This window comes from Gouania willdenowi, chromosome 6 (assembly GCF_900634775.1).
Source record: "Gouania willdenowi chromosome 6, fGouWil2.1, whole genome shotgun sequence".
Classification (NCBI taxonomy): domain Eukaryota; kingdom Metazoa; phylum Chordata; class Actinopteri; order Blenniiformes; family Gobiesocidae; genus Gouania; species Gouania willdenowi.
Window position 1 is genome coordinate 63,156,796 of NC_041049.1, and position 28,000 is coordinate 63,184,795.

Below are 28,000 nucleotides of genomic sequence, written 5' to 3' on the forward strand. Positions count from 1 at the left end.
AGACCAGCCCACTACATTATCAATGACACCATGTAGAAGTTTTTAATTCAGTGATGCTCAACATGTGGCTCTGTATGTCATGTCTTCATTTTAATTATTATTCCCCCAGAAAACCTTAAAATTGGGAAACATTTTAGCCCTTTTTACCTATTTCCTTTGGTCGATTTGCAACTTCCTTTGTCTCATCTTTGACCCTTTTCAAAAAAGTTCTGAAACTCTTTTCAGATTTTAACAATGCCTTTTACCAATAAATATCCCCTTTACTCTATTTTTTGTCCATTTTGGCAAGTTCATTTTGGCACTTTTGTCACTTTTTGTCCAAAGAAGCTATAACTTTTGCCCAATAAATACCACTTGTTTCCTTTTTGTTCCACATTTTTTCCATTTTTCACTATTGTTAGCCACATTTTGCCCTTTTTTGCTATTGTTTGCCATTTTGCCCATTTAAGCTACTTCATACCCATTTTTTGGCCACTCTTGACTGCTTGTGGCCCATTCTAGTCCTTGTCACTCTTTTCTTGCCACGTTTTTGCCACTTTTGGACTATTTTTGGTCACCTGTTACCATGTCTGCCTCCACTCGCTCTTCAAAAAATTTTTAAAAAAACAGGTAGCGTACGTACTGGCCCACTTCGGGTCGATGGTCCATCGGGACAATGCCTGGCATGCTAGATGGCCAGTCCACCCCTGGGTACGCTCCTGTTCAGCTAGAACATTGTGTGGACCCCAAATGGCTCAAACCACTTATTTTACCTTGTAGGATACACTCCAGCAACTCACAAAAGTGATCAGAACATGTGGGATTAGAAAAAAGTGCCAAGATGCTTCAGTTTGGAGATAAAGATCAGTTTACACCTTTTAGACCAGGGGTGTCGAACTCATTTTAGTTCAGGGGCCAAATACCCACCAGTTTGATCTCAATTGGGCCACAGATTATAGGTGGGGGGGAAATTATACAATCTTAACATCATTGTGCACTAGTCTTTAATAACAGTTCAATTCATTTAAAAAAATATTGACTTTGTTACCAGTTTTTTTCTGTAATTTAGAGGAATTTTGTGGAATTGTTAGTGAGAAATTGCAAGATTTGTGTCCACAATTAGCAATTAAAAATGACTGAATTCATGTTGTATAAACAAAGTTTATACAAAGGAAAATGCAGGCCCCTAAAATATTGTGTAGTTTCATTAAATTTGTGAATTTGAGATATCTACAACTGGATTATTTGGTAATTTAAACAATAATTCATGTTTTCACTGTCATTTTGACTTTATCCTGCGGACCAAATTCATTGCTCTAAAGGGCCGGATTTGGGCCCCGGTCCTTGAGTTTAACACATGTGCTTTAGACCTTTGATCCACTCTTTTTTGACAAAAATCCATACATGGTCTAAACATTGTTATTTCATGAGATTATCATACATTTGAGTTGAAAACAATGATCCCTTTCTTTAATGGAAAAATAAATAGTTAAAAAAAAAAAAATTTAATAATTGTAGTGATGATTTATGGGAGGATCTAAATGGATGCTATGGAGTGTTTGAGAGGAAGCAGTCAAAAGATGTGGCTGCACTCAATTATCTTCATTAGGATTAATTAATCAATTCAGAAAGCACATCCAAGTCTCAGAGGCGTCTTTGGGATAATTGTTCTCATTGACTTGAATAATTATTTGTTTGCTGATTTAATTATTTTGCGCATCTGGAGAAACAAATGAACGTGTGTGTGTGTGTGTGTGTATACATAACAATCCACTTTATTTTTATTTTTTTTCCTAAAGGTAAAAATGACAGTGTGCACAAAACCATAGGACTGAAATGTAAAAGTAATTTATATTAACATCTAATCCAATTTGAGTCATTGTTTTTTTTTTTTTTTTTTTTTTGGTTTGTTATTGTAGTTTTATATTAACCTAAGCAGTCAAGTTGACATAAATACAAACTTCCAAGAATGAAAGGCTAATATTTTTCAGACAGGAGGTTAACTCTGGTTTATAGCAACATATTGTGCACATTCAGTTTAGTGTCATGTGCTTAAAAAAAATTAAATAAAAAATTGTCAGAGTTTTCAGTTCACACTCAGTCTGAATGGGACCTCACGGCTACGGCAACAAATAGCACAAATTACGAAGAGCCACTTTAATGGCACTCACTACTATTTATCATGCTGTTTTAAATGTTTTTCTCATTTGTTTCCATTAAATATTTCATATTCCCTTAAATATTCATTTAACTTCCTCTTTAAATTTTTTACCAGTCTCTTTGCAGATGTGTTCTCCATGCCTCGCTTTTAGGCTTTCCAATCATAAATAATTATTCATCTACACCCAAGAAGAGATTGCATAAAACATGCACATGAATCCCTTTTTTGTCTTTTCTCATTAGTGATATACTTCGAGTAGCCTAAATACTTCCCGCAACCCTACTTATTTAAATTGGTTTGAGAACCTTCCCAATGATTGTGCTTTACAGCTAGGACACAGCCTTGGTTTATGATCCTAAACTTAGATTTCCCATTGTGTTAGAAGGGTCTGGTATAGGGTCTTCATTTTCATGATACACACTCACATAAAAGTAGACAATGCTGCCTTGGATTTCACTAGGAATTGTAGTTATACTGTATATTAATATCGCTTTATTATGAACCATCTGTAAAAACACAAGGCATTTGAATTGATTCATTGTATTAACATTTAACCTTATTCTTACTAACATTATTTCTTGCCCTTTCACAAATATTTGTGAACTGTTTGGAAAATCTCGACAAAAGGATTAAAAATAAATAAATAAATAAATAAATAAATAAATAAATAAAATGTATTCTAACACACAAGGGTATTTTTTGATTAATGTTTATTAAGGAATACTTTAAGGTAATTTTTCATAAACATGTGGACATTTTGTTTTTGCTTCATTATTATTATTATTATTATTATTATTATTATTATTATTATTATTATTATTATTATTATTATTATTGCTATTATTGAATCATGTGTTCTTTTAAATATAACTCATTAGCTCTGCAGCACCACAGTGCAGGGGAGGAAGTAAAGGAAGCCTAAAACTTTCAAATTGCCTGGATTATCCTTCAATAATGAGGCCTAATGTTCCAGCAAAGTAAATAGCAATGTGTTAATTAGAAATGATAATGAATGATCTGCAGCTCTGAGAGCCTCGGCCCTAATGTGTCATTATCAAAGCTCTGGTTGCATTTTCATTTTCTTGATGGATTACAAGTGAAAATAGCATAAACCATGCGTTCATTGTTGGGAAATGTTGGTGTTTATTTTTTTATTTTATTATTATTATTATTTATTTTTTGTGTGTGCAGAAAACCACATTTCTAGATTGCAAATGTATATACAGTATATGAACAAATGTAATAAATACAGCAACACCACAAACAGAAATTGGACTAAATATTTTTAATAGGCTGATAGGGTATAGGTATTTTATCCCTATCTTTATTTTATTTTATTTATTTTTTTGAAAATGCATTATTCTTTTTTAAAAGTTTTGCTAAAATAGAAAACGACAGTGTTTAGGTGAACATGTGCTTCCACCTAGTGGCAAAAGTCTGTCACTTGAAACATTGTAATTTTATACCTTTAAAGCTCATTCTTATCTTTTATTTCTTGAGGAATTAAAAAAAAAAAAAAAAAAAAAAAAGATGCCCTCATAATGTGTATTATTATTTTTTAGTTCACTCCAATAAAAACTGTCATAACGCATTTTCAATTTGTGAGTAATTTTAAGTTATGACTTCATTTGTTGTAATCAAAAAAAGATAATGAAAACAAATGTCCGATTTATTTAAAACGATCGATCGATTGTACCGTAATACATGTAAAGGAGACGTACCACAAAACACCTTGAAGTCCATCAAACGCCGAACAAAATGTTGACTTACTCAAGAAAGTGAAATAACAAGTTTGGATTAAAACAAATGTCCTTCTGTCAGTATGTTGTCAAACAAGTAAAACGTGGTTTTCTCAAACGATCCATAAAAACCCAACCTTTGTGTTAACTTGTTTTGAGGTATGCTGTTGTGCATCTATTGGTCACCAATGATAGTTAGTGACCTACTTCCGGTATGTAGCCGGTGACGTTGACTATGAAATGTGGGCAGGAAAATCAGTGTCAACATGGAAAATTCGTTTATGTAAAGAGAAAATGTCGAATAAACTTCAATTTTTTTTTTTACTATTTATTTGACAGAGACCACACAATTCAACTTAGATATAAAAGTTTGCAGCTAATGTGATGCACAGAGTATATAGCTAATTTAGCTAATGCTAGCTCACGACTCATGTCCTTGGTTAATATTAAAGTTAACATGATTTAAAGTGGTACTATTCTTGCACTTTTACGGATAAAGTAGAGATTCTTATTTGTTTTAAAGATAATATATTTGTATATTTGATCATATATTTGTATTATTATTATTTGTCTATTGTAATGTGTGCACTTGTATTTAATCCTGTCTTTTACTTCATTATGTATGTTTTCTTTTTCATGTTTCTTCTTTTCATTTGTAGTATTTCTCGAGCCTCTGTAACAAAGTCATTCCCCCCTTTGATAAATAAACTATTTTTATTTATTTATTATTTAGAAATCAAACATTCAGCTATTGTAGTTAATTAAAGATGATGACATTTACTGCTGATTTAATGCAATACAAATATGTATACGATTATTGATTGATATATAGTTTATCATTGAGGGTTCTTATTTGATTTATTTGGTATATGTATATGAGTTGTTTAATGTGTATTAAGTTTAGTGTTTAAAATAGAATTATTTGTTAATTATTTAGATTTTTTTGGATTTTGCTTTCAAACTGTCTTTTAGTGATAATCTGACTGTGACAGTTGTTTATATCTGATTTGTCTCATCGCTTAGTTACAGTTTGTGTTTTTGATAGAATTTAAAGTTTTAATTAAAATAAGATGTTATGAAACTGAAGTTGGCCTGACTGTGGATATATTTTATTAAAAGGATTATTGAATATGAACACATGAATAATAATTCACATCAACGAAAGAAAGAAAGAAAGAAAGAAAGAAAGAAAGAAAGAAAGAAAGAAAGAAAGAAAGAAAGAAAGAAAGAAAGAAAGCACACTCCACTAATATGAAAGCCATAAAGACTTTTGATTTATGTGTTCTCTTCAATATTTTTATATCATGTTTTATTCTGAAGCTGTGCCTCTGTATGTTTTCCCCTGGCAGTTATTGCACTATTTGTATTGTACTGTTTTAAATGTTTGAATAAAGTTTGAAGCAAAAAAAAACCACGGAAGTGAGCCATCGTTTAACTAACATACCAGCAGATCCATAACACCACTCTTGTGGCGCTCCGCTGGAGAACAGAGCGACCCGGAGGAAGGAAGGAAAGAAGCCGCTGAGGAGGATCAACTGCCGGCCGCTGTGTCGCATTTAAAACCAACGCCATTTGTCACCACAGAGTTCACAGCGGAACACTTTTAAAGAAAAGGAATTCCCCGAGAGACTTTTACACCCTTTGGTTGAAAAGATGTGTTGTTTTTCGGCGGGGCTAGCTGTTAGCAACTCTTCTCTTTCTTAGCTAGCCTGCTAGCCTGAACTTCTGAAGGAGTCCTGTAAAAGTCTGCTTCCAGCTACTCATACGTGAAGGAAAGTGTCCAACTCTTCTCTCTACCACTGGACTGACCAGGACGGACTGATAATGGCATCGGATGTAATTGAGAGTGAAGTGGTGTTAAAGGGTGTAAGTGATCCCAGGCTGAACAATAGCAGCCCGGATTGTGTCACACCCAGCAGGACTCACGCTGATCCGGGACACAGGGTGGCTTCTAGCCCCTCATCGTCCGGGGTTTCAGGGGAAGGAGAGGAGGACGATTTGAGCGAACTACAAAACAGCAATTCTTCTTCCACAGTGGGAAATGGCGAGGAGGTTTCCCCAGACAATCTTACCAAAACAAGTAGGAGTCCAGGCCATGTTTCCAAAGAGCCGGGAGAGAGCACCTCCACACCGGTTAGAGCCCCACAACAACCACCGCCTGGCCCCAGAGGAAGGTCTGTATCTGTAGCTCTACATCACTCAAGTATGGCAAGCTGTTTTACCATTTAATCTGTAATGTTTACTAGTTGCAATTTTAGTTTTCACTAGTAGGAATTACTTAATTTTAGATATGTGAAAAACCATTTTGACATGTTACAAATATATTTTGACATGTAGTAATTACATTTTGACTACTTAAAACTCATGTACAGATATCAGTAATTCCTTTTTCATATGTAAGAATAACAATTATAGAATGTGTACAATTCAATTTCCACATGTTAAAAAAATAAAAAACCCAAATTGTAACTACTGAAAACGTATTTTCCCATTATTACTAGTTGGAATAGAATTTTAAATATTTAAATTTAAACAATTGCAACTAGTTAAAATTATATTATGGATATGTGGACTTGGAATTGTAACATGTCAGAATGGAATTTTTGATATCTGAAATTAAATTTGAGTGAAAGTCAATGGGACATTTCAACTAGTTGTAATGAAGTGTTGGATATCTACAATGGTGATTTCCACTAGTAAGATTTGAATTGTTGATATCAATAATTAGAATTGCAACTAATCAGAATTATATTGTGGATATGTGGACTAGAAATTACAACATATCAAAATTGAATTATAGTTATCTACAATTACAAGTACCACTACTTATTAAATGTTAAAACTGCTTGCCATATTGGAAGCAATCTGTGCTTTGTTTTGTTCCACTGTTGGGACAAAGTTATACACTATGGAGGCCTGTTTCCAGCCACTTAAAAAAAAAGTCCCAATGGCAAGTCATAATTATAAGTTAGTAAAGTCATAATTATGAGATACAAACTGAGCATTTGCAGCAGTCAACTCTGACCCTTACCATTTTTAATGACACTTTGAATAACAGTTCATTCAAAACACATAATTTATCTTTTTATTCAGTTCTTAGAATTCAACACATAGGACATAGTGTAGAAAATAGTGGAAGTACATGAATACGTCTTTATTGCAAAAAGGACACATTTCTGTTTGTTTCTTTGCAACTTTACATTAAAAAGAATTTTCTCATAATTATGACTTTCTATCCCACAATTATGACTTTCTATCTCATAATATTGACTATTTCTCATAATTATAACTTTTTATCTCATAATTATCACTTTCTTATATTTTTACTTTCTCATAATTATGGCTTTCTATCTTGAAATTATGACTTTCTATTTCATAATTATGACTTTCTCATAATATTGACTGTCTTTTTTATAATTATAACTTTATTTCTCATAATGATGATTTTTTGTCTCACAATTATGTATTTATATCTCATAATTATGACTTTTTTGTCATAATTACTTTCTCATAATTATTACTTTCTCATAATTATGGATTTTTATCTCAAAATTATGACTTTCCTTCTCATAATTATGACTTTCTATCTCATAATTATGACTTTTTCCTCATAATTGACTTTTTATCACATAATTATTACTTTCTCATAATTATAACTTTTTAATCTTGTAATTATTATTCTCATAATTATGACTTAATCATAATTATGACTTTCTCATAATTATGAATTGACTAACTTCCATATATACCCTAAAGGCAACTGAGCCTGGTTGTTTTCATCAGAGCAGCTGACTGATTTCTTTTTAGGTTTGGTAAAGTTATGGTTAACAATTCTTCAGGAAGGAGAAACAGCAGTTTGCATTTCCTTACTGAGCATGTGCAGATTTCCTTTAAAAATCCCTAAAGTATTAGCTGCTGCTGGTGGTCATTTTTCTCCAACAGATTGCTCTATATTTTCTTTTCTCCAACTAAAATGTATAGACACAAACATGTACATAACTGGTTATCAAAATGCAACTCACAAATCTAAAATCTATAGCATCATGTTCTTCACCCCAGATTATCTACCTACTTTAGTAGAATAACGCTCTTTCTCTCTGTGGGTTTTTATCTTAGGTCAGACAGAAATTGTCCACTTTGGTGTTTCTTCACCTAAAATAAACCAGATGTTTGCTGGTCCACCAGTATAGACATGTACAATGGTGATTTGCCTAATTTATGTTGGCTAGTTGAGTTCAGTAACACTTTTTTACACATTCCAAATCCCACTGAGGCTTTTGAAATAAGGAAAACCATCATATATGGATGGGTAACCTGCTGATACTAATGCAGAGAAAATTGGTTCTACAGTGGCGATTAGGGATGTAACGATTCACTCAACTCCCGATACGATTCGATTCACGATACTGAGTTCACGATACGATTCTCTCACGATTTATTTTACAAAATGGGACTGTAGACAATTTTTTTGGGGGGGGGAAAAAACTAGACAATACTGTACTATTTTCCTTTTATTTTTCATTGTCAAAAGAATTCCTTGATAAACTATTCAAAACAATGCAATTTAACTAAAAAAAAATCTTGAATGAAATAAATAAAGGAATAATACAAATGAAAATGAAGCCTATTAATTTAAATTCTGGTTCTATAATAAACAATGCAAAACTGCATAATAGTTCTTTTTCTTTAAAAGTGCAACTGAAAATGTATTTTGTGCCTTAACAATTGGACTTTAAAAAAAAAAAAAAAAACCGTGATTACACTGATTTACGTCGTATTTGTTTGGACCAGCAGAGGGCGCTGGTAACACAGTGGTCGTTGGCATGCAGATATCTTGCAGTGAAGAAGAGAAGCTATGCTAGCAGACAGAGCTAATAGAAAAACGTGACTTTTACAGATATTCAAGTAATATTACAGATATTCTTTCGGTGCTAAAGGGGCAATGAATCATTTATTAACATATTTAAGAGTAGAAGGCGGCCAGAAAGAAAGCATTAGCAGACTCCGCCCGCCGCCTACACTTGTGGATAGCGCCCTCTGCTGGTTAAATAAAGTACTGCGATTCAATTATCAGAAAATCGATATCAACCGTGATACCTATGAATCGATTTTTAACTGCCTTACGATTAATCGTTACATCCCTAGTGGCGATACCCGGGGGACGGACGCAAATCCAAACACTCCTGAATCTGACAAAGTATTCTCATGCAGCTCTGCAGAAAGTCTGGTAATGAGCTCGACACATTCTCCCACTAACTCCTTCTAACCATGGCCAGTAGAGCAGAAACCATTAGGCTTCCCCATGCAGAAACCAAATAAATACACCAAGTTCTAAGGATTATGTAAAACAGTCAAATCATGTATGTGACTATTTGCTCTCTTGGTGCAGTAATTGGAATTTAATTACTCAAACTGTCTGATCATTTAGTCTTTCCTGTTTAACTGGTATTTAGCTTGTGTTTTATGGTTATTCTATGCATTCTGTGCACTTGAATATCAACTTTTCTGTAGTAAAATACCAACCATAATTAGTGCCACTAAGCATACAGGGACGACTGAAGTGATTTTCTATGAAATGTTGTGTACAGCATTCCCAACCTGCTTTTGTCTGTAGGTGCACGAATAGAGTCATGTATGTGATTAGTGCATCAAAGAAACCTCTGTGCATTAGAGACACAGATACTGTGGCTGAACCAGCCTTATCTGGGTTATATACTAAACTAAGCTCTCAACCTAAGCTTGTAAGCCATTCATGAGGCCATTGATCTGATTATGTGGCCAGTTTGCGGTGATTCTCGGACTCGGTACCAGTCAAGTCCCGTCCCTCCATGCCCTGTCAATCCATGTACCGTTTGTTCTTTGGTTATTCCGTTTTTAAACCAAATCAAAATAACAAATAAACGGTGTGGTTGTTTTGTTTTACAACTTTATTAAACCAAAATACAGAAAAATCAAAAACCTGTTTTAAAAGGAAATCTTGTTCTGCTGTGTGATATTTGAATATTTAAGGGAAACAAGGACGAGAGCTTCATGTTTTAAGCTCACCACACAGAGTGGACCCACAGACGGGTGCGGACAGCAATATATAAATGAGAAAATTAAAAAAAAAAAATGGGTGTTATGAAAAGCATGCACATGATAAGTGATTAAAGGAACCAGAGGTGGTGTAATGAATCTACTGGTGCTCATTGTTTTTTGTGATCAACTTCCGTGTATGTTGGCGGCTGCTGTTAGTGGCTAGCAGTATTAAAATGTGCAAATAAGTATTTTTACTGCCCTCAAAAAACCTGTAATTGTTTTTGCAAAAGTGTCAAATGGTAGAAGTGCTAACATCTTTTGTTCCTCACAGTCGATAGTCAGTCAACTGTTTATTTTAGATACTATTTGTACTGTTACACCATAAAACAAAACATAAATGTGAGCTAAAACATCCCCAGACTGCATGAAAACATGAGCAGGACCAGAAAACTTCTGAAATAAATCCTAAACAGTCCTATTGTGTGTGGAGACCTGTGTGCAGCGAACTTCAGTTCTTGCTCTAATTTTCCCACAAATATCCAAATAACTCACAAACGGAACAAGATTTAGTTTTAAAACAGAAAAATGCTGCTTATATTTTCTTTTTTTTTTGTATTTCTGTTTTGGTTTTCAGTTGGTAAAACAAAATAACCACACCATTTATTTGTTATTATGACTTGGTTTTAAAATGGAATAACCAAAGAACGAAGGGTACGTGGATTCCTGCACTCTATAGCTGCAGCTCCCTGTGACCCTTGGTAGGGATAAGCGATATTGACAAAAAAAAAATTATCCCGATAATTTCTGGTTTTATTACGATAACGATAAAAATCACGATAAATAAAAACTATAAATAAAAAATAATAATAAAAAAATTCAAAACTTAGTGTAAACAGGTTCTTTACAAACACAATAATAATAAATGTGAATACATCAACATTAGACATTCCATTTTATGGAATATATTTGTGCATGTGGGTCACTATTAGTGTTATTGTATGTAATTAATTTATTTCATCATTTGAAATAAAATTATTTTCTTGTAAAAAAAAAAAAGCACATAAAAAGCAAAAATAACTCCATTAGTGTTTTTACTGCTGCTAAATCTTGTTTCATTTATCTGATAATGAGTTACATAAAGTCATGATTGATAAATAACTCTGATTTCCTGTAATTAAACCAGATCAAGCTGATGATTTAATCATTCAGTATATTTAGGTGTAATAATCTCAATAGTTACATTAGTCTAATGGGACCAGCTTTGTCTGTCAACACGTGAAATATAATTAAAAAATATTGCGTTTCACAAATTGGGACGGATTAATAGTGACATTATTATTGATGCTAACATTTATTTCACACAACGTGACATGTTTAGCTTTTATCCTTCCATAGTAAAGTGTTAAATCTGACCATAAACAAATCTGTGGCTCTCTGTGGCTTTATGACAGTAAGACGTGTTTTTTTTGCTTGGTCTGTGTATCGGTGTGTTAGCTTAGCATAGTTAGCTTTAGTTGAGTTTCGAGTTCATAATTGTTGCTACAGGTTCATCTCTGTCCCTGTGTTTGTGGAATTTTGGGTGGATCTGACGGAGGAACTTGGATTGGTTCCCTTTGTTGGATGGTTGTCTGGTTTTAACCAAGTAGTGGTCCATGATGTGTCGCAGCACGGCAGCTTCAGGTAGCTGTGACGAGCACCTCACACACACACAGACGGCGGTGTGTGAAGGTGGCAGTGCACGTCAGAGCTCCACAGAATAATAAGTTGACAACAAACGTGCAGTTTTGGCCTGTGGAACACGTTTTTTTTGGGGCGTTCTTGGCTAAATTGAGGGACAAATGGCCCGTGACCCTCGCTAATTTCCGACATGGGAATTTATCATTTCTATCGTGGGATGACAAATTCTTACCGGTGAGAATGTTTTTGACGATAAATCATAAACGATAAAATATCGCACATTCCTAACCCTTGGCTGGATAAATGAGGTAGAGCAGAGAAATAAGCAATTGAATTTACTGATATCGAAAAGTTGTTGTATAAAGCATAGTTCAGTTCAGTCAGAGCTAAGTTGGAGCACTTTGATCCTGTATTGCTTTGAGTGTAGCTAATTCTTTTCTTCACAATGACACGATTATCGGGATAATTTTTTTAGTCTATATCGCCCATCTTTAATGTTTCATCAAATTTAACCCAGAATTGTCTTTCTGATCAGACTTTATTTTAAATAAAACTATCAAGATTTATATCATATCTCCATTTTGACAAACAACTTCGAGATACGAGTTTTGGTCCATATCGTTCATCCCTAATACCAATGTGGACCGGTAACATCAGTGGGCTGATAATATTGTCCAATTCTCTTAAAATGTGCAGAGGGAAAGCAGTGAATAGAGCAGGTGTGTGGATGTTTGGAGAAACTCACCATAATAACCAGGTTTTAGTGTGTTTAGGGCAGGCCGTGCTGTTAATTTTTCCCTGAGTGCTGCCTGCAGGGATGACAGACTGTGACGTACTGATTAGAAGCAAGTGATTGAGTCACTGACGTGCTTCACCTTCACCCTGTTGCTCTTTCTGCGTTTTACTGCTGGAAATCATATCCACACTGTACAATTTGAGATGTAGAGAATCATAAACAAGCAACTTTGTAACTGATAGGGTTTTCTTTGTCATTTTGGAGTGGATCAAAAAAGTGCACTGTGAACACAAACCAAATTATCAGCTGTTCTGCACCTTTTCGTCCAGAGTCGGGGACAATAACTGTGTGAAAGCAGCCTTGGTGGATCAGTAGCCAATGAAGGGATTGAAAACGGTGCCTAAAGTATGTCAGGTATTCTCAGAGCCATTTGTAACAGGCTTCAGCAGCTGCTAATGCTGATTTAAGATAAAGGGTAATCAAGATAGGAGGTCAAACAGGAAAGGCTGATTCACGTAATCATTTCCTTTTGTCATTAAAAAAATAAAATAATGAAATTGTGTCCACTCCCAACTGTCAAGTTAACTTTTTAACTAATTTGTACAAGATTAAGGTTGGAATCTCAAAAACAGGAAACAAAAACTTGCTCATGACTTCTGGTGGATTAGCAGAACATTTTCCCCTTGTAATCCTTAAATAATTGCACAAGTTATTGTTGTAAAACACATTCATCAAACAAATCATTTGTTTTGTTCACACGACTCCAAAGCGTCTGTAGCAAAAAAAAAAGAATAGTTCATGAGCAATAAACAATGGATGATGGTTATATAATTATTATTTTGTGTTTACGTTGCAGCCTGGAGCGCCAGGAGTCAGTCGCTACGACAGAAGCTCGTTTAAGAATGGAGGGAGTGGAGCTCAAGGAGGAGTGGCAGGACGAGGATTTTCCACGGTATTCACAATCTGCATGAATCATGCTACACAATTTTGTAACACACGTTTGTGTTTTAAAAGTCTGATAATCTGCTGTTGCAAAATGACCTCGTGGTTTCATTGGTAGGCCACTCCCAGAGGAGGAGGAGGAGCTTGAAGATGGACTATTTGCAGGAACCTCTGAAGAGGGAGAGCCTGGTAATTAGAACACAATAATAACAGACATGGTCATTCAGCCATTCATTCTTTATTTTGATTCTGAAAAAATGCAATTTTTTTGTATACTATAATTTATCAGTAAATACGTATATTTAAAAAAAAAAATGTAATTATACCAGAATATAGCTGATTGTTAATTTTGTGGCTTTATTTTTTAGGATTAAGTTTAAACATATTTGTTAAGACAAGTAATCAATCAATTTTTATTTAATTGTTTTTCTCCCTCCCAAAAAAACTCATTAAAATGTTTTCAGACATTCATTCTTTATTTCGATGATAAAAAGCATTTTAGTTTATATACTATTGTTCATCAGTAAATACGTATATTTATTTATTTATTTTAAGTGAAATTATACCAGAATTGTTAGTTTTATGGCTATGTATTTTTGGGTTAAGTTTAAATATTTGGTTTTTAAATTTCAAGTAATCAATCTATTTTTATTTTATTCCCCCCCTCCCTCCAAAAAAAAAGAAATAAATAAAAATGTTTTTTTTTTTTGTATTTTTTGGTTTGTTACAGAAAATACATAAATTATACCACGATTTTTTGTTTTTTTCATTGAAGGGCCAAAATGAATCGCAGTGGAGGGGAAAGGCAAATAAATTAATGCAGTGGGCGCAATACATTTAATCAAACCAGGAGCTGTTTGCGGTGACTGTTTTATGCGCTGAAAATAGTACGACCCACGAGCAGGTGCAAACTCACACACAGATCATCGCTGCCCTGAATGTTGACACAAAACACAGTGGAGATAGAAAAAAAATGATCCAGTCATAAGAAAATAATTAAAATAAAACAATAGTCATTATTAACAGCCACTGAATAAGAAAATGCAGAGTAAATTGTGAGGGAGAGAAAAAGCTGGACACCCGAGGAGGCGCGTGTGGAGTCTGGTGTGGCTGTAATGCAGAGGGTCGCTGTGGGCGGGGCTCCATGGATGTCGCTCCGGGCGCACCGCTCCAATGAGCTCCTGTGTCTTAGATCATCTTTTTTATATTTAAAAAAATATTAAATAAACAATTTCAAATATTGGTAGCGGGCCAAAACTAATTTTGCTTGCGGGCCAACTTTGGCCCACTGGCCCCAAATTGGACGGCCATGCAATATACTGTACAGTAGAAATTACATAATTGATTTGGAATTGCCCCGCGACCCTGATAAACGGGAATTGGCGGGTTTGAAGATGGATGGATGGATTTGGAATTGTTACGACAATACAAATGAATGATTTGGCACATTTTATTCTGATACATGTCTCAAAAATAATGCTATGCAATAGAAACAAATTGGTTTTCATAGAACAAGAAAGTAAAGGAGATTGCTGACCTCAAGGTTCTACCTCAAAAACTGAAGCTTACATTTTTCGTCTAGTCAATTTAAATAGTTTTAATAGAAACAGTACCTCTATGATATGCATGGGATTTGTCCTCTGCTTTGCCTCGTGTATTATCGTTGACCTGAAATATTCTGTCATGACTAAATTGTTCTCACAAGTTTTCTAACTAAGAGTTGGTCGTGGCTTCCCCTCAGGCTACGCCATGACCCACGGTAAGAAGGCCAAGAAAAAGCTGGCAGCCCCCGATATCAGCCTCACACTGGACCGCAGCGATGGTTCCATTCTCTCTGACGAGCTGGATGAAAGTACAGAGTTGGATCTCGATGACATAGAAACACCTTCAGACAACAGCAATGAGTTTGAATGGGAAGGTAAGAAGGAATTAAAAGTCACGTCTTGGCTTCAGCACATAGTCGTTGACCTTGAGGTGTAGATTGATAACAAAATCCGTGTAAAAAGCCTTTCTGATAAGATACATGTGATGTTCATTTTGGATAATTTACTGTTCCTTTTGTTTCATGGAGCTCGATAAAGTCAGAAGTGTAGTGAAAGTGTGCTTTGTTGTTCTTGTGTTTTCACACTGCTGCCTTCCACTTTCCCACATGGAAGACTTGTTTCCATTGTGTGCCTGGAAACAGGCTGCAGGCCTGCAGCAGGTTTCTCTCTTCCTGTGGTAAGGTCTCTACTCTGGGTTGACCCTTATTTCTTTCAACTATGAATCAGTCGCCACCATGTTGTCAAGATCATTTCATTAATTATTAAAGGAAATCTATTATTTTCTCTACTTTCATTTGATTTTCGTCCATTGTTCCTCAGTGTTTTTGATTTCCACAAAAATAAAAGGGCAGCTTTTGTTTGTGTCCTCCTTGGAAATGGTGGTATACAATAACACACCAGCAGCTCAAATGGTTTTGTGGTTTATTAAGACAAAATGTCACAATATGAAATACAATTACATTTCCTTAAACCAAGTTATCTGACTCCATGTACCCTTTGTTCTTTAATTATTCCGTTTTTAAACCAAATCAAAATAACAAATAAACAGTGTGGTTATTTTGTGTTACTGACTTAAAACCAAAACCAAAATACAGAAAATCTAGTCAAGATGAGCAGCATTTTTCTGTTTTAAAATTTAATCTTCTGTTTGCGTAATCTCACCACACAGAGGGGACCCACAGACGGGGGCGGACTTTAGCTCTGCTGCGTTTGATAAAATGCTCTTGTATCATGATTCATGTTGTCCACCTCACACCGATGGCAAAGAGGTGTAATTTGTGTGTTGATAACGTTTTGTTAAAGAGTTATTGATTCTGGAAGTCTGAATCTGTGAATATCTGCCAACTTTACCTAACAGTGTTATGATCTAAATAGTATCCATATAAACAGGTGACTGACTATCGACTGTGAGGCTGGTGTGAGGAACAACAGATGTTAAAACGTCTACCATTTGACATTTTTACAAAAACAATTACAGCTTTTTTGAGGGCTGTAAAAATATATTTTTTTGCATGTTTTAATACCGCTAATTACTAACGGCAGCTGCCAACACACGGAAGTTGATCACAAGAAGCACCTGTAGATTCATTACACCACCTCTGGTTCCTTTAATCACATATCATGTCCATGCTTTACGTAACTACCACTTTTTTGTTTTGATTTATTTATGTATTAATAACGTTTCAATTCACCAGTTCATCAGTAATGTAACTAATGTGTTGCTCCTTTTATTGTCAGGGAGTCAAAGTGTACCCCAGTCTGTGGGTCCCCTCTGTGTGGTGAACTTAAAACTTGAAGCTCTCATCTTCGTTTCCTTGTAAATATCAAATGGAACAAGATTTAATTTTAAAATAAAAAAAAAAGCTGCTTGTTTGGTTTTTTTATTTTTTCTCTATTTTTGTTTTGGTTTTAAGTCAAGTAAACAAATTGTTTATTTGTTGATTTGATTTGGTTTTAAAATGGAATAACCACAGAACAAAGGGTACACGGATATATCTGCCATCGTCGGCATAGGTCTAGGTATGGATAATAATCTAACATTAGCATTAAGACCACCCGTTTTGAAACTGTATCATATCTTTCCTTCCAAAAGCTTTTACTGAAACTCTACACATTCATATGAATGATCTGCAGCTATGCAGCCCCGTAGACCACTCTCAGAACCAATATTATCATCTTCAGCAATATGAATTGTCTGTTGGTTTGGACCACATGCCTCATCTCTCCACACGCCTAAATCACATTTGAGAGTGAACTTTTCATTGTTTTCACTTCGTGGTCCATCTCAATCTCTGCTTAGAAGACACTTTAGGACTCAGATATACTAAAACACGGCCTCTCCGCGGACACGTTGGCCCGTATCCAGACAAGCGTGCGCTGACTGCAGTGTTTGCCCACGTCAACGTCAGCATCCCCTTTTTGGCTGGATTGTTTCGGTGGAAAAAGCCGAAAATGGCGGAATTTTGGGTGCATCACTAATGATAACAAAAATGCACCTCTCACCTCCAGGATTTCCAACAGTGATTTGTGGCCACCCCACTGTCGCTTTTTGACCACCCCTGTAAAATTGACCTGGACACGCCCCTGGTATCATCTTGCAAAAGTTACACTCTAAGCTATCATTTAGAATTCTTATTAATCTGACAGGGGTGACGGTTGTTATAAATTTGTCTCCTGGTGTATTGCTCTGCTAATCAATATTACAGTGCTTTCAAAAGCATCTACTTTTAAAAGCTCTATTCAGTTGTCTAATGGGATTCTGTTGCACTCTTTTGATTTTTTTTTTTCAGTGCATGCTGTATGTCCACATAATTATTTCCACTTTTCGTAAAGACTGCACCACATAGTGATCAATAAACAATATGCAACACACGCAGCACTGCAATCAGCAAAGGATGCATGGAAGCTCTCGTGTTTTTCAGCAGTGGCGCTGTTGTGCTGTAAGTGGAAAGAGTCCCCCGACTCTTGTGTTGTCATTTTTTCTCGTCACTTGATAAGGTAATGTCGAACTGTCCACGATGAATGTATGAAGACACAAAGAATCAGTTGTGATTATCAGATTTGATTCATAAAAATGGCATGCTGTTGGGATGCAAAGGAATGACGTTTGAATAGTTCAGTGCATTAAACTGAACGCTGCAAAGTGAATGACTGGGTGATTTTAAAGGTTTACGTTAAATTGGCTGCGACAGACGTCCAGCAGATGTACAGTGTACATTTTCAGACATCTTCAGAGGTATCAGGAGAAACTTCCGTCAAATCTAATGGCCTCACATTTCAAACCAAGCGCCATCAAATGTCTCGACTGCCTTAAAACATGACATGACGTTGTATTTGAAAAAAAACAGAAATTCACATGACGTCATCAATATGTGCTGCTTTAGTAAGTTGGAAGCTGTTATTTTATGTATTTATTTTCAAAGGTTAAGCAATGTTTTGTTTAACTATGTATTTATTAATCAAACAATATGTTGACATACAACTTTTTAAAAAATAAAAGGAAAGAACAGCTTTTTAACTTACTTTGTCATGTATACTTTCGGTTCCTTCAAAATAAAACCGATGTCATGTTTTAAGGCCTGAAGCTGTTGAGCCTGATGACTTTTATTTTGAAGCCTGAGGCCGTGCCATTTGACGGCGCTTGTTTTCATCAAGTGTAATTGAAAGTTGAAGTGCAATAAATGTAATTTGACTGAGGTTTTGCTGAGTCATGAGTCCATTTGGTATGACAAAGGTTCTCCTGATACCTGATACCTCACTCTGAGACCTAAGGATGTCCTGAAATGTACACCGTACAGATGAGAGATTCTCACTGCCCTTCGCTCCCCCCTCAGATGACCTCCCCAAACCAAAAGCCACAGAGCTGCTGCAAAAAGGCATGGAGTCGGTCCAGGAGTTATCAGCTATGGAGGAAAGGGAGGAGGGTCGCCGCTGGAGGGTGTTTCGCATTGGAGACCAGGAGCACCGTGTGGATATGAAGGCTATTGAACCATATAAGAAAGTTATCAGTCATGGAGGTCAGTGGCATTAATTTTATAAGACTTTGAAAATTGATTTTCTATGAACAGGTTAGGAATTGATTGTAGAGGTTTGTATTAGGGCTGGGCAATATGGACCAAAACTCATATCTCGATATTTTTTTTCTCAAAATGGCGATGTACAATATAAATCTCAATATTTTTAACTTGATAAAGTCTGACCAGAAAGACAATTCTGGGTTAAATTTGCTGAGGAAAAATGCCTCACAGGCTCATTTATTAACAAACAGCTGCACAATATTTGCCACTTTAGTCTTTTTCTCCTGTAAGAGACAGCACGTGTGAGTGAGTTCTGTAGCGTGGCTAGAGTGGGGCTCACTCATACACACACACAAACCCATCTACACTCACACCCCTGACTCAACGCCATCTTTGTCCTTCCTGTATATTGTATAAATCCAAACAAGTAAAAAAAATATATATCGTCATTTTCTATGTCGCCAAAATAGAAAAGTCGATATATCTTGAATCATGATATATTGCCCAGCCCTAGTATGTATATTAAAACAATAGCACAATAAATGATTTGTTTTGTCATTTTGTCAGGTTACTATGGAGATGGATTGAATGCCATTATTGTGTTTGCCGTGTGCTTTATGCCTGAGAGCAATCAGCCCAATTACAGATACATAATGGACAATTTATTCAAGTGAGTGTTTGTCTTATTTTCCATTTGCATCTTGAGCGCACATTTCAGAGGCAACAATGTGGCCCCTTTTGTGTTTCAGGTACGTCATTGGCACGCTGGAGCTTCTGGTAGCTGAGAACTATATGATTGTTTATTTAAATGGGGCAACATCACGGAAAAAGATGCCAACTGTCGGCTGGCTCAGAAAATGTTACCAGCAGATTGATAGAAGGTGAGGCGTGGTCGGGCCATCAAATTAAACCAGGTTTGCATTCATTGTGTGAGCCTTGTTTTCCAAATGGCTTTGATAAATAAATATTGACTCTTTTTCTCAGGTTACGGAAGAACTTGAAGTCTTTGATAATTGTACACCCATCCTGGTTTATTCGCACGCTGCTTGCACTCACAAAGCCATTCATTAGGTAGAAAAGAAGTTTTTATTGCATTATTACTTTTTATCCAAGTACTTTAATGTATCTTTGAGTCTCACATTACCTGCTTGTTTCTTACAGCTCCAAATTCAGTCAGAAAATTAAGTTTGTATACAGCTTGACGGACCTGGCTGAACTGGTGCCGATGGAGTATGTGTCTATACCTGACTGTATCAAAGAGTAAGTATTTCAACATGTGGACCAGTTAATGAGTTCTTTCAAATGTACTCACAAGTTCCTGTAAGAAACTGTGTGAATTAGCAACTTATCGAGTCACAGTTCTAATAGAAACCTGAGTTAGTTAAAGGGTACCTGTAGTGAATTTTAATTGTAAGATATATTAAAAGATGATATATTACGCTAGAGGTTTAGTCGGGAAACTTTCTTTAGAACAAACCCAGTTGACACAGGCTGTGTTTAAAATGTCATACTAATGTTCTACTCATTTTAAGTCTGTCATCAAAATTACTATGTAGTGCATCCATATTAGTCCACCCATATTACTGTGGGTGCTCCGATGCACAATTAGAGCTCACAATAGCAGCTTCATACACTTTAGAAGGAGTCCCAACAAAACACACATCCTTGTTTTGTCCATAGTAATAATTAAAACTATATTAAAGGAAATGTAGAGAAAAGCATTACAAAATATAAATAAAGAAAAGAAAATCAGAGCAATCAGGACACAGGTTTACCAATGTAAACACTGTGTATAGGAAGCCTTGACTTCACATCTGTCCGAGCATGGCTGCTCCCATTGGATTTTATTTTAAGGTAGTTAATCATGCAAAAAAAGTACTTTAAATGAGTTTTTTCTAAAAAGAAATAAAATGCATGAATGTGCACTTGTGTTTATTTGCAATTACAATAAACACATTTTATGTTAAATACATTTCCATTACAGGTATGCTTTAAGGTGAGGTTAGATTTCCCTCCCTCTCTTTGTCTGCCTCTATATCAGTTAAACTGTCCCACAATGGGTCATCCAGGGTACAGGTTAGAGGCATAATTATTATTCTGCCTAGAGATAATTCCCTGTATCTAAATGAAAAACATAATTTTCTGTCTTGTAGCTTTTATTCCGATTAGTTGTAACATAACCTTATACATTGCTTTAATATAGCTTTGAAGGGGAACACCATTTTAAGCAAATTGGCTTAAGTTATGCATCACTTTTCCTTTTTAAACTTTGAATTTTGTCACCTGAACCAAAAGTTATTTGTTTTCCAGTTCAGTGCAACTCCTCAGCTGTCATGATTCCTCAGTATCTGTCACTGGTTTGAAAGCTTCAGATCTTTTGCTGGGAATTTCTGCTTCTTTTTCTTCTGTTCTGCTCCAGCTCGACATCGGGCGGATCTAATGGCACGTTCACACTAAACGCGTCTAAAGCATCAAAAGCGTCAGGTGTACAAAGACAATATATGGTGGACGCTCTCCTAGGAGCGTCAACAGGTCCCGCTGCTCGTCCCGCGCCTCCATTTTGAAGCTTTACATGCGGTGGACGCTGCGCGTTTTGAGATTTCAAGCTTTTGACGTGCGTCCGGCGCCTCCAATGCAGCCGACACTAGAGTTGGGATTGTTGAACTTTTTGGGCATATCGAGGCGCGTCGACCAATCAGGAGCTTTCCCAAACCGTGACAAATTCAGAATGATGGAAAATAAACACTAACCGAAAACAGATGGACAGGCGCTCTTCTGCTAGAATAGAGCGCCTGTAGTTGGTGTCCTGGTAGGAGATGCGAGCGCCGATGCGGGTTGTCAAACTGGGCATGGGAGAGACAGAAGAAGTGCTGAAAATGACTCTGATCCGAGCACAGCTCTGGTGAATCCAGAAATGGCGCCAAGGCGCCCTTCGATGACGTTGTCTGGCTTTATTTATCAAATTAAGCCAAGCCACTCTCTGGGGAAATGTAGAGCCGATGAACGGGAGTCGGAGGCTGCTTGATCAGCAAGAAACTCCAAACTTTATTCTCCATTCAACCACACTTCTCTATAGCCTCTAACATCACAGTGCACACACTGAGTCACACCAAAATACATCCAACTGGAAACACAGCCTTCTGAACAAAATAATGTTCCCCACCACTTCACAGTCACTGGGTGAATTATAAACAAAACTGATTGCCACAATATCATCCATTGTATGAACACCACCGGCAACAGAGAAGCCCCTCCCCTAAATGCACTCAACGGACTCTCTTCCAAAGTTGTTTGGATGTGCGTCTAGAGCGTCTGATTCAATGAGCTCTAGGGGTATGAGGCATGATTTTGATGCCCGAAACGCGTTTGGTGTGAACATAGCAATACAGTTTCATGGGCTTTATGAAGCAGCGCTAAAACTTAGACCGACTGAGCGCCCTGTGCAGCTTTTCTGGATTTGTGGTTTCTGCTGGCTGTGTTTGTTCCCCTCCTGAACCTCATTTCCCTGCCCCCTTTTGAAGGTTTGACGACGAAAAGCATAAGAAAAGCCGTAAAAGGTATATGCACTTTCACCGAGGGTCAGTCTCTGCATTCTTTGCCTCTTATTAAACTAACAATGCAGTGATCAGTTTTCTTTTTTGTAAATGCACCAAGACACCTGATTTTTTGCACGCTTTTCTGGTTCAAAATCCACTTGCGCTTTCTCACATTAATGTGAACTAATTCAGGATGCACAAACTTAATAATCTATCTTTATGATTCATACTTTCTGTGTGAAATTAGGACAAATTTGGTTTTCTATAGTTGTTACATCATACGATGGTATGTTGTCTTCAGGGTTGGGATCAATTACATTTTTCAGTTACAGTTGCACTTTCAATTACCCATGTTCAATTACAATTACAGTGACCAGCATTTTTTCCAATAATTTTTTATCCCGAGCCTTTAATAAATAACCTAATAAAAGTTAACTTTCCTCTTGTGTTAGCTTTCTGTTAGCATCTCTTATAATAACGGTACATAGAACTGTAACATGGTTCCACAGTTTTGCATTAAATTATAATTAACAATTTTTATAGAATTTATTACTATGATTGACAGCAACACTACAATTGTTTCATTATTGTAATTATTGATCAATTATGCGATTAGAAATATAAAGGACCCCAACCCTGGTTTTCTTTGTAGAATTTATGCTCATAAAATCAAACCATCAATGCCTTTTTTCAAAAGATATAGTTATATATATATATATATATAAAGTATTTGATTGCATCAAATACAAGCTTTTTATCAGTCAAGGTAATTGGATGGCAAATAATGGTTTCTATTTACATTTAGGGTGTTACAGCAGTGTCACTTGGAGCTTGTAAAGTGGTTTCTAGTCCAGTGTGACTATAGAAGCTGATGGCACTTGTGCTTTTTACTGTGACAATTTGGAAATAAAGCATCTGACTCTGATATCAAGCTCCAGGTCCTAAACATGAAGCGGTAAATTGATTGATAAAGTAGTTAGTTTAAGGCATCTGAATGGAGTTGCACATGGAGGCACCACGTGTTTGCTTTTCTTGTGTGTTGTTCCACCTCCTTGGTTCTCACTGGCTTTCACTGAACACTCGGCTTGTTCACCCTTGTTTGCATGACTCACTGCATACCCACTCCCAGCTGATGTTTGCTAATAGACCCTTGTCAGCCTTGCTTATGCACACAGGAATATTTGGTTCTTTGTTACTGAGAGGGTAATGAGTTGTGTTTGCATTGCCGAGGTGATGAGTTTCCAGAAATGAGATTAGAAAAGCCTCCACAACTTAGTCAAATAGATTCCAGCTGTAATTCTATCGTAATCTAACTTTATTACACCTAACACGTTGATAATAAAATCTCTCAACTCGGTGAAACTTAGCAGTCATCCATCTTTTCCCCATCCATCATGTCTACAGGAGAAGGAGCTGCAACGTTTCTAATATGTCTTAAGGACATTTAAAGCTGCTGGGGACAGTAACTACCATTTACCATTAAAAACATAGTGTACCCTCATGCAGTGGTTCTCAACCTTTTCAGCCCGTGACCCCTAAAATAAAGGTGGAAGAGAGCGGGGACCCCCACTGTAGCTGAAGGTGGTTGAACACAGACATGAACATTGAAGAACAGCCATGTGGAGACAGGGTCATCTATAAGGGGGAATAAAGGGGAGAGATTTTTGGGTCCATCCATAAAGTCAGCAGAATGATGGTCCATTGTTCTATGAATCTGTGATAACTACATTTATTTATGTATCTGAATAATAACCATTGTTACCCAGGAAGGTTATTTTTATTTGTGCCATAGTATATAGTCATCTTAAAGATGTAAATCATTGTTTTAATCATAAATAATGGGTTAAAAGTTACCAAAAATGTTGGAAAAGGTGGAGAAATGGGATTTCAAAAACTACAGAAATTGGTTAAAAGTTGCAAAGTTGAGTGGAAAAAAGGGTTCAAAGTGTCAATATTGGAACAATTAGTAGGAATATGTAGTTTAAACAGGCAAATAATGGGCATGACAAATCATGAATATGGTTAAATTGGCAAAAAAAAGCATGAAATATGGTGAAAAGAGGTTAAAAGTGACAATAATGGGTCAACATATGTGACATTAGGTGGAAAAGTGGTGGAAAGGGTTTCTAAGTGCCAAAAATGTCTTGAAAGTGGGAAAAAAAATGTGCAGAAAAGGCGTTGAAATTTGATGAAGTGGCAAAAATGGGAATAATGTAGCAAAAATGCATTAAAAGGAGCAAAAATATGGTAAGAAAAAGTGATGAAAATAGGTTTAAATATGACAAGTTTGGTGTAGTTGCAGAAAAAGGGTAAAAATAAGCAAAAATTCAAATATTCCTAGTTTTTTTAAGGCATCTGGCGACCCCCTCCCAGTGTTTTGTGACCCCAAAAGAGAAAACCTGAGAGATTGAGAACCCCTGCTCTCATGGATCAATACACTGAAGGCATTTATTCTAAAAAAATGTGGGAATTTACTCGTGAAGGTTGAAATAGTCACTCGGAAGATTGTTTTTGACTTCTTCATAAGCAATCGGTTTGTTGACAAACCGTCATGTGACTTGGACTTTGTATAAGTTTCGTGCATTGCGATGTGGGATTTTGAGTCCTGTAGGAGAATCCAGAACGGGAAAAGTTTCTTTAAGAAGTGTTTTACTTTATTCTTACCATCATTTCTTGTATTTCTTTACCAGAGAAGACCTGTCCTGCTTTATCATGTTCCCCGTGAAATACTGTACGTGGTCTCTCCTATTTCATTTGTATTTGGGTATTTCGGTGGAAGACACAATATCAACATCCCCCATTGGTTTGTCAGCAACTTTCAATCCAGAAGTGTCACTTTTGCAGCGGTTGTGGGGTCACACTGGCATCTGTAGTGAATTTTGGATGATTTATTGTCTCCAGCAGCTTTAAGGATGAAGCAATGCAAATTTATTTGTATAGCACATTTCATACAAGACAATTCACAGTGTGGTTTACATGATAAAAATTTTTTTTAACAGTTTCAAAATCAATAAGAACATTAAAATCAGCAGTAAAAACATTAAATCAACAATACACAGGAGAGAAATGAAGAGTGCCTTTAACTTGGATTTAAAAATGTTCCCATGTGATGCTGACTTCAGCTCTGCTGCAGTTTGTTCCACTTCTTCTTTGCAGCATAACAACTAAAAGCAGCCTCACCATGTTTGCTATGAACTCTGGGCTCCACTATCTGACCTGTGTCCTTAGATCTGAGAGATTAAATCAAGAGAAGAAAAATGTTGGAGGTTAACGTGAGCCTATTGAATACGATGGTTTTGAACCAGATCATTTAAAAAGATTAGTATTTATAACCCTGTGTTTGCCCTGACACACCTTATGCCTTGCCAAAAGGCACTCCAAATCTTCTCTTTTTATAGCATGCTTGCATAAAAACTATATCAGTCAGTCATATTTAACAGTAACTGAAGGCCGGTTAGGAAGTTGTCACTTTAAAACACTTGCTTGTAAGGAATTGACTTTCTCATTTTTAACACGTGTTCACGGCTAATGCTTTAACCAGTAGTAGATGTGGACAGTGTGTCTTTGTGCTAAACTAAAGCTGTTTCTAAATCTAGAGATGTAAAGAGTTCTGATATATCCTCTACTCAAGTAGAAGTACAGTTACTTGATTGAAATTGAACTCATGTACAGGTAAGTCATCCGTAAGATTCTCCACTACAAGTAAAAATTAGCTCAATTAAATAGTACTCAAAGTAAAAGTTTCTAGTTACTTTCGTTTATTTTTGGTAATAAATCTTGCCATGGTTTCTTTGCATACAGTAAACATCTCATGTATAAACTTAAAAAGGAAGAAATGAAATCTTGCACAATTGGAACTTCATTTATTTTCCACAAAGGCATCTGTACATTTTGACAAACCTTTGATTTTATACAATTGTTTTAAAAAATAAATAACACCAATTAATTCAATTAAAATATATATATACTATATATCAAGCTGAAATAACTGACGAATAATAATACTATGTAAATTGGAGAAAAAAAATAGTAAATAAATAAATGCAAAATTATAATAACTAATACAGTACGTGCTGTGAGAAAATAACCTCCATTAAATGCTGTTTTGGTGTTACGTTGAATCTGATTGGTCGGCTGTGATGTGATGCATTTGATTGTTGTCTGGTCATTTCATTTTTTGTAGTTTCATAATGTCTGTTGATCATTTAAAAAAAAAAAAAAATGATAATTTACTCGTAACGGTTGGGTGTAGAAATGTAAAAAATTACTTATTTTAAAGCGTACTTAAGTACAAGTAAAATGACTGATTTAGAAATATACTATATAAAAAAAGTACCCATAAAAGCAACTCAATTACAGTAACGTGAGTACTTGTAACCCATTTCACATCTGCTAAAGTACCACTACATGGGATGACTCCAAATCTGTCTGTAGGATCGACCAGAACATGCACGGCAAAGTGGAGATGGCTGCTGCTGCTGTTCCTGAGTGACCAGGCGATGATGATGATGAGATGAAGAGCGAAGAGGAATGTTTAGAACTGCAATCACTTGTATTTTAAAGCTGTGGCTGATGCGACCGGAGACATGCATTGTATCAGGAACGTGCCTTTATGAAACTATGCTGCCTGTTACACCACACCATGGAACTGTTCTGTGTAGCTGTTTAAAGCAGCTTATTGAAATGTTTTTAATTCATTTATGTACCGTACTCCTGTATATTGTGTCGCATCTTAACATGCTGGTTTTCCCCTTGTCGTTACTGATGTATTCACACTACCCAAAAGGCACTCTGTTGCAAGTGGTTGATGCATATTCTGCTTTATCACATTGAAATATATATTTATAACCAAAAGGTGTCAAAGGAAAGAAATTAATATATTTTTTATGGTGGTTTTGAGCTTAAACTGCTTCTTAAAGTGGCATTTCCTGACGTCGTTTGGTTGGCACCTTTTTCCACTGTACACTGCTGATGTTTTGTTCAGTCTCTGCCCCGGGGAAAATAAAGTTTTATTTTCAGCCCCTCACTTGAATGTAACCACCTCCCTACAGATGGTGATTTTTTTTATTTTTTAGACAAAGCAATAATCAGAGTTTAAATGTAGGTGTGTAAATAATAAGCCATGGATTCACACTAAGACTTAAAGGTTTTTATGTCCGTTGTGAAACCTGTTGTTTGGGGTGTAACGCGTTTCATAACGAGTGTAGGTTTCAACTTATCCACGTGGTGGAAAACAGCACATCTACCGGGGTTGGAGTCAGTTACAAATACATTTTCAATTACCCATGTTCAATTGCGATTACAGTGACCCACTTTTTTTCTTATTACAATTTTTTTCTATCCTCAGAAAGTTGATTACAAATACATCCTCAATTACTAAATTTCAATGACAATTACTGAGCCTGAAATAAATAACCTATTCAAAGTTAACCTCCCTCTTGTGTTAGGTTTCTGTTAGCATCTCTTATGATAGCGGATCATAAATCAGATGTAAAATACACTAAAAACATCTATCATCTATTTTTTTCCCGTATATTGGTTAGCTTGTTAAGGCTTCCTAATCAATGAAAATATAGGTTTTAATATTTTTGGTGTGTGTCAGTATATCTCTAGATTTTCTATTATTTTTTTTAATGGTAAAATGTGTGAAAG

The 28,000-nt window shown here is 35.8% G+C and overlaps 1 protein-coding gene across 3 annotated transcripts; it reads left to right on the plus strand.

Moving 5' to 3' along the window:
• The first annotated feature begins 5,339 nt into the window (after nt 1–5,339).
• bnip2 (BCL2 interacting protein 2) lies at nt 5,340–27,374 on the plus strand. Of its 3 annotated transcripts, none has more exons than XM_028449519.1 (11): nt 5,340–6,053; nt 13,167–13,262; nt 13,371–13,441; nt 14,994–15,170; nt 18,630–18,812; nt 19,380–19,482; nt 19,562–19,693; nt 19,797–19,883; nt 19,974–20,072; nt 22,334–22,390; nt 26,783–27,374. In XM_028449519.1, exons 1-11 carry the CDS (start codon nt 5,704–5,706, stop codon nt 26,838–26,840), a joined length of 1,413 nt encoding a protein of 470 aa, XP_028305320.1. In that variant the 5' UTR covers nt 5,340–5,703; the 3' UTR covers nt 26,841–27,374. The 3 variants fall into 3 exon arrangements, with proteins under 3 accessions (XP_028305320.1, XP_028305321.1, XP_028305322.1); XM_028449520.1 differs by having other exon boundaries at nt 22,334–22,369; XM_028449521.1 differs by lacking the exon at nt 22,334–22,390.
• Nucleotides 27,375–28,000: the final 626 nt, after the last annotated feature.

Excerpts from the sequence above, each read along its gene's own strand:
- bnip2 (XM_028449519.1), top strand. The coding sequence starts at position 5,704 with ATGGCATCGGATGTAATTGAGAGTGAAGTGGTGTTAAAGGGTGTAAGT. Across the intron at positions 6,054-13,166 it reads CCGCCTGGCCCCAGAGGAAG|CCTGGAGCGCCAGGAGTCAG; the intron begins GTCTGTATCTGT and ends TTTACGTTGCAG. Across the intron at positions 15,171-18,629 it reads CAATGAGTTTGAATGGGAAG|ATGACCTCCCCAAACCAAAA; the intron begins GTAAGAAGGAAT and ends CTCCCCCCTCAG.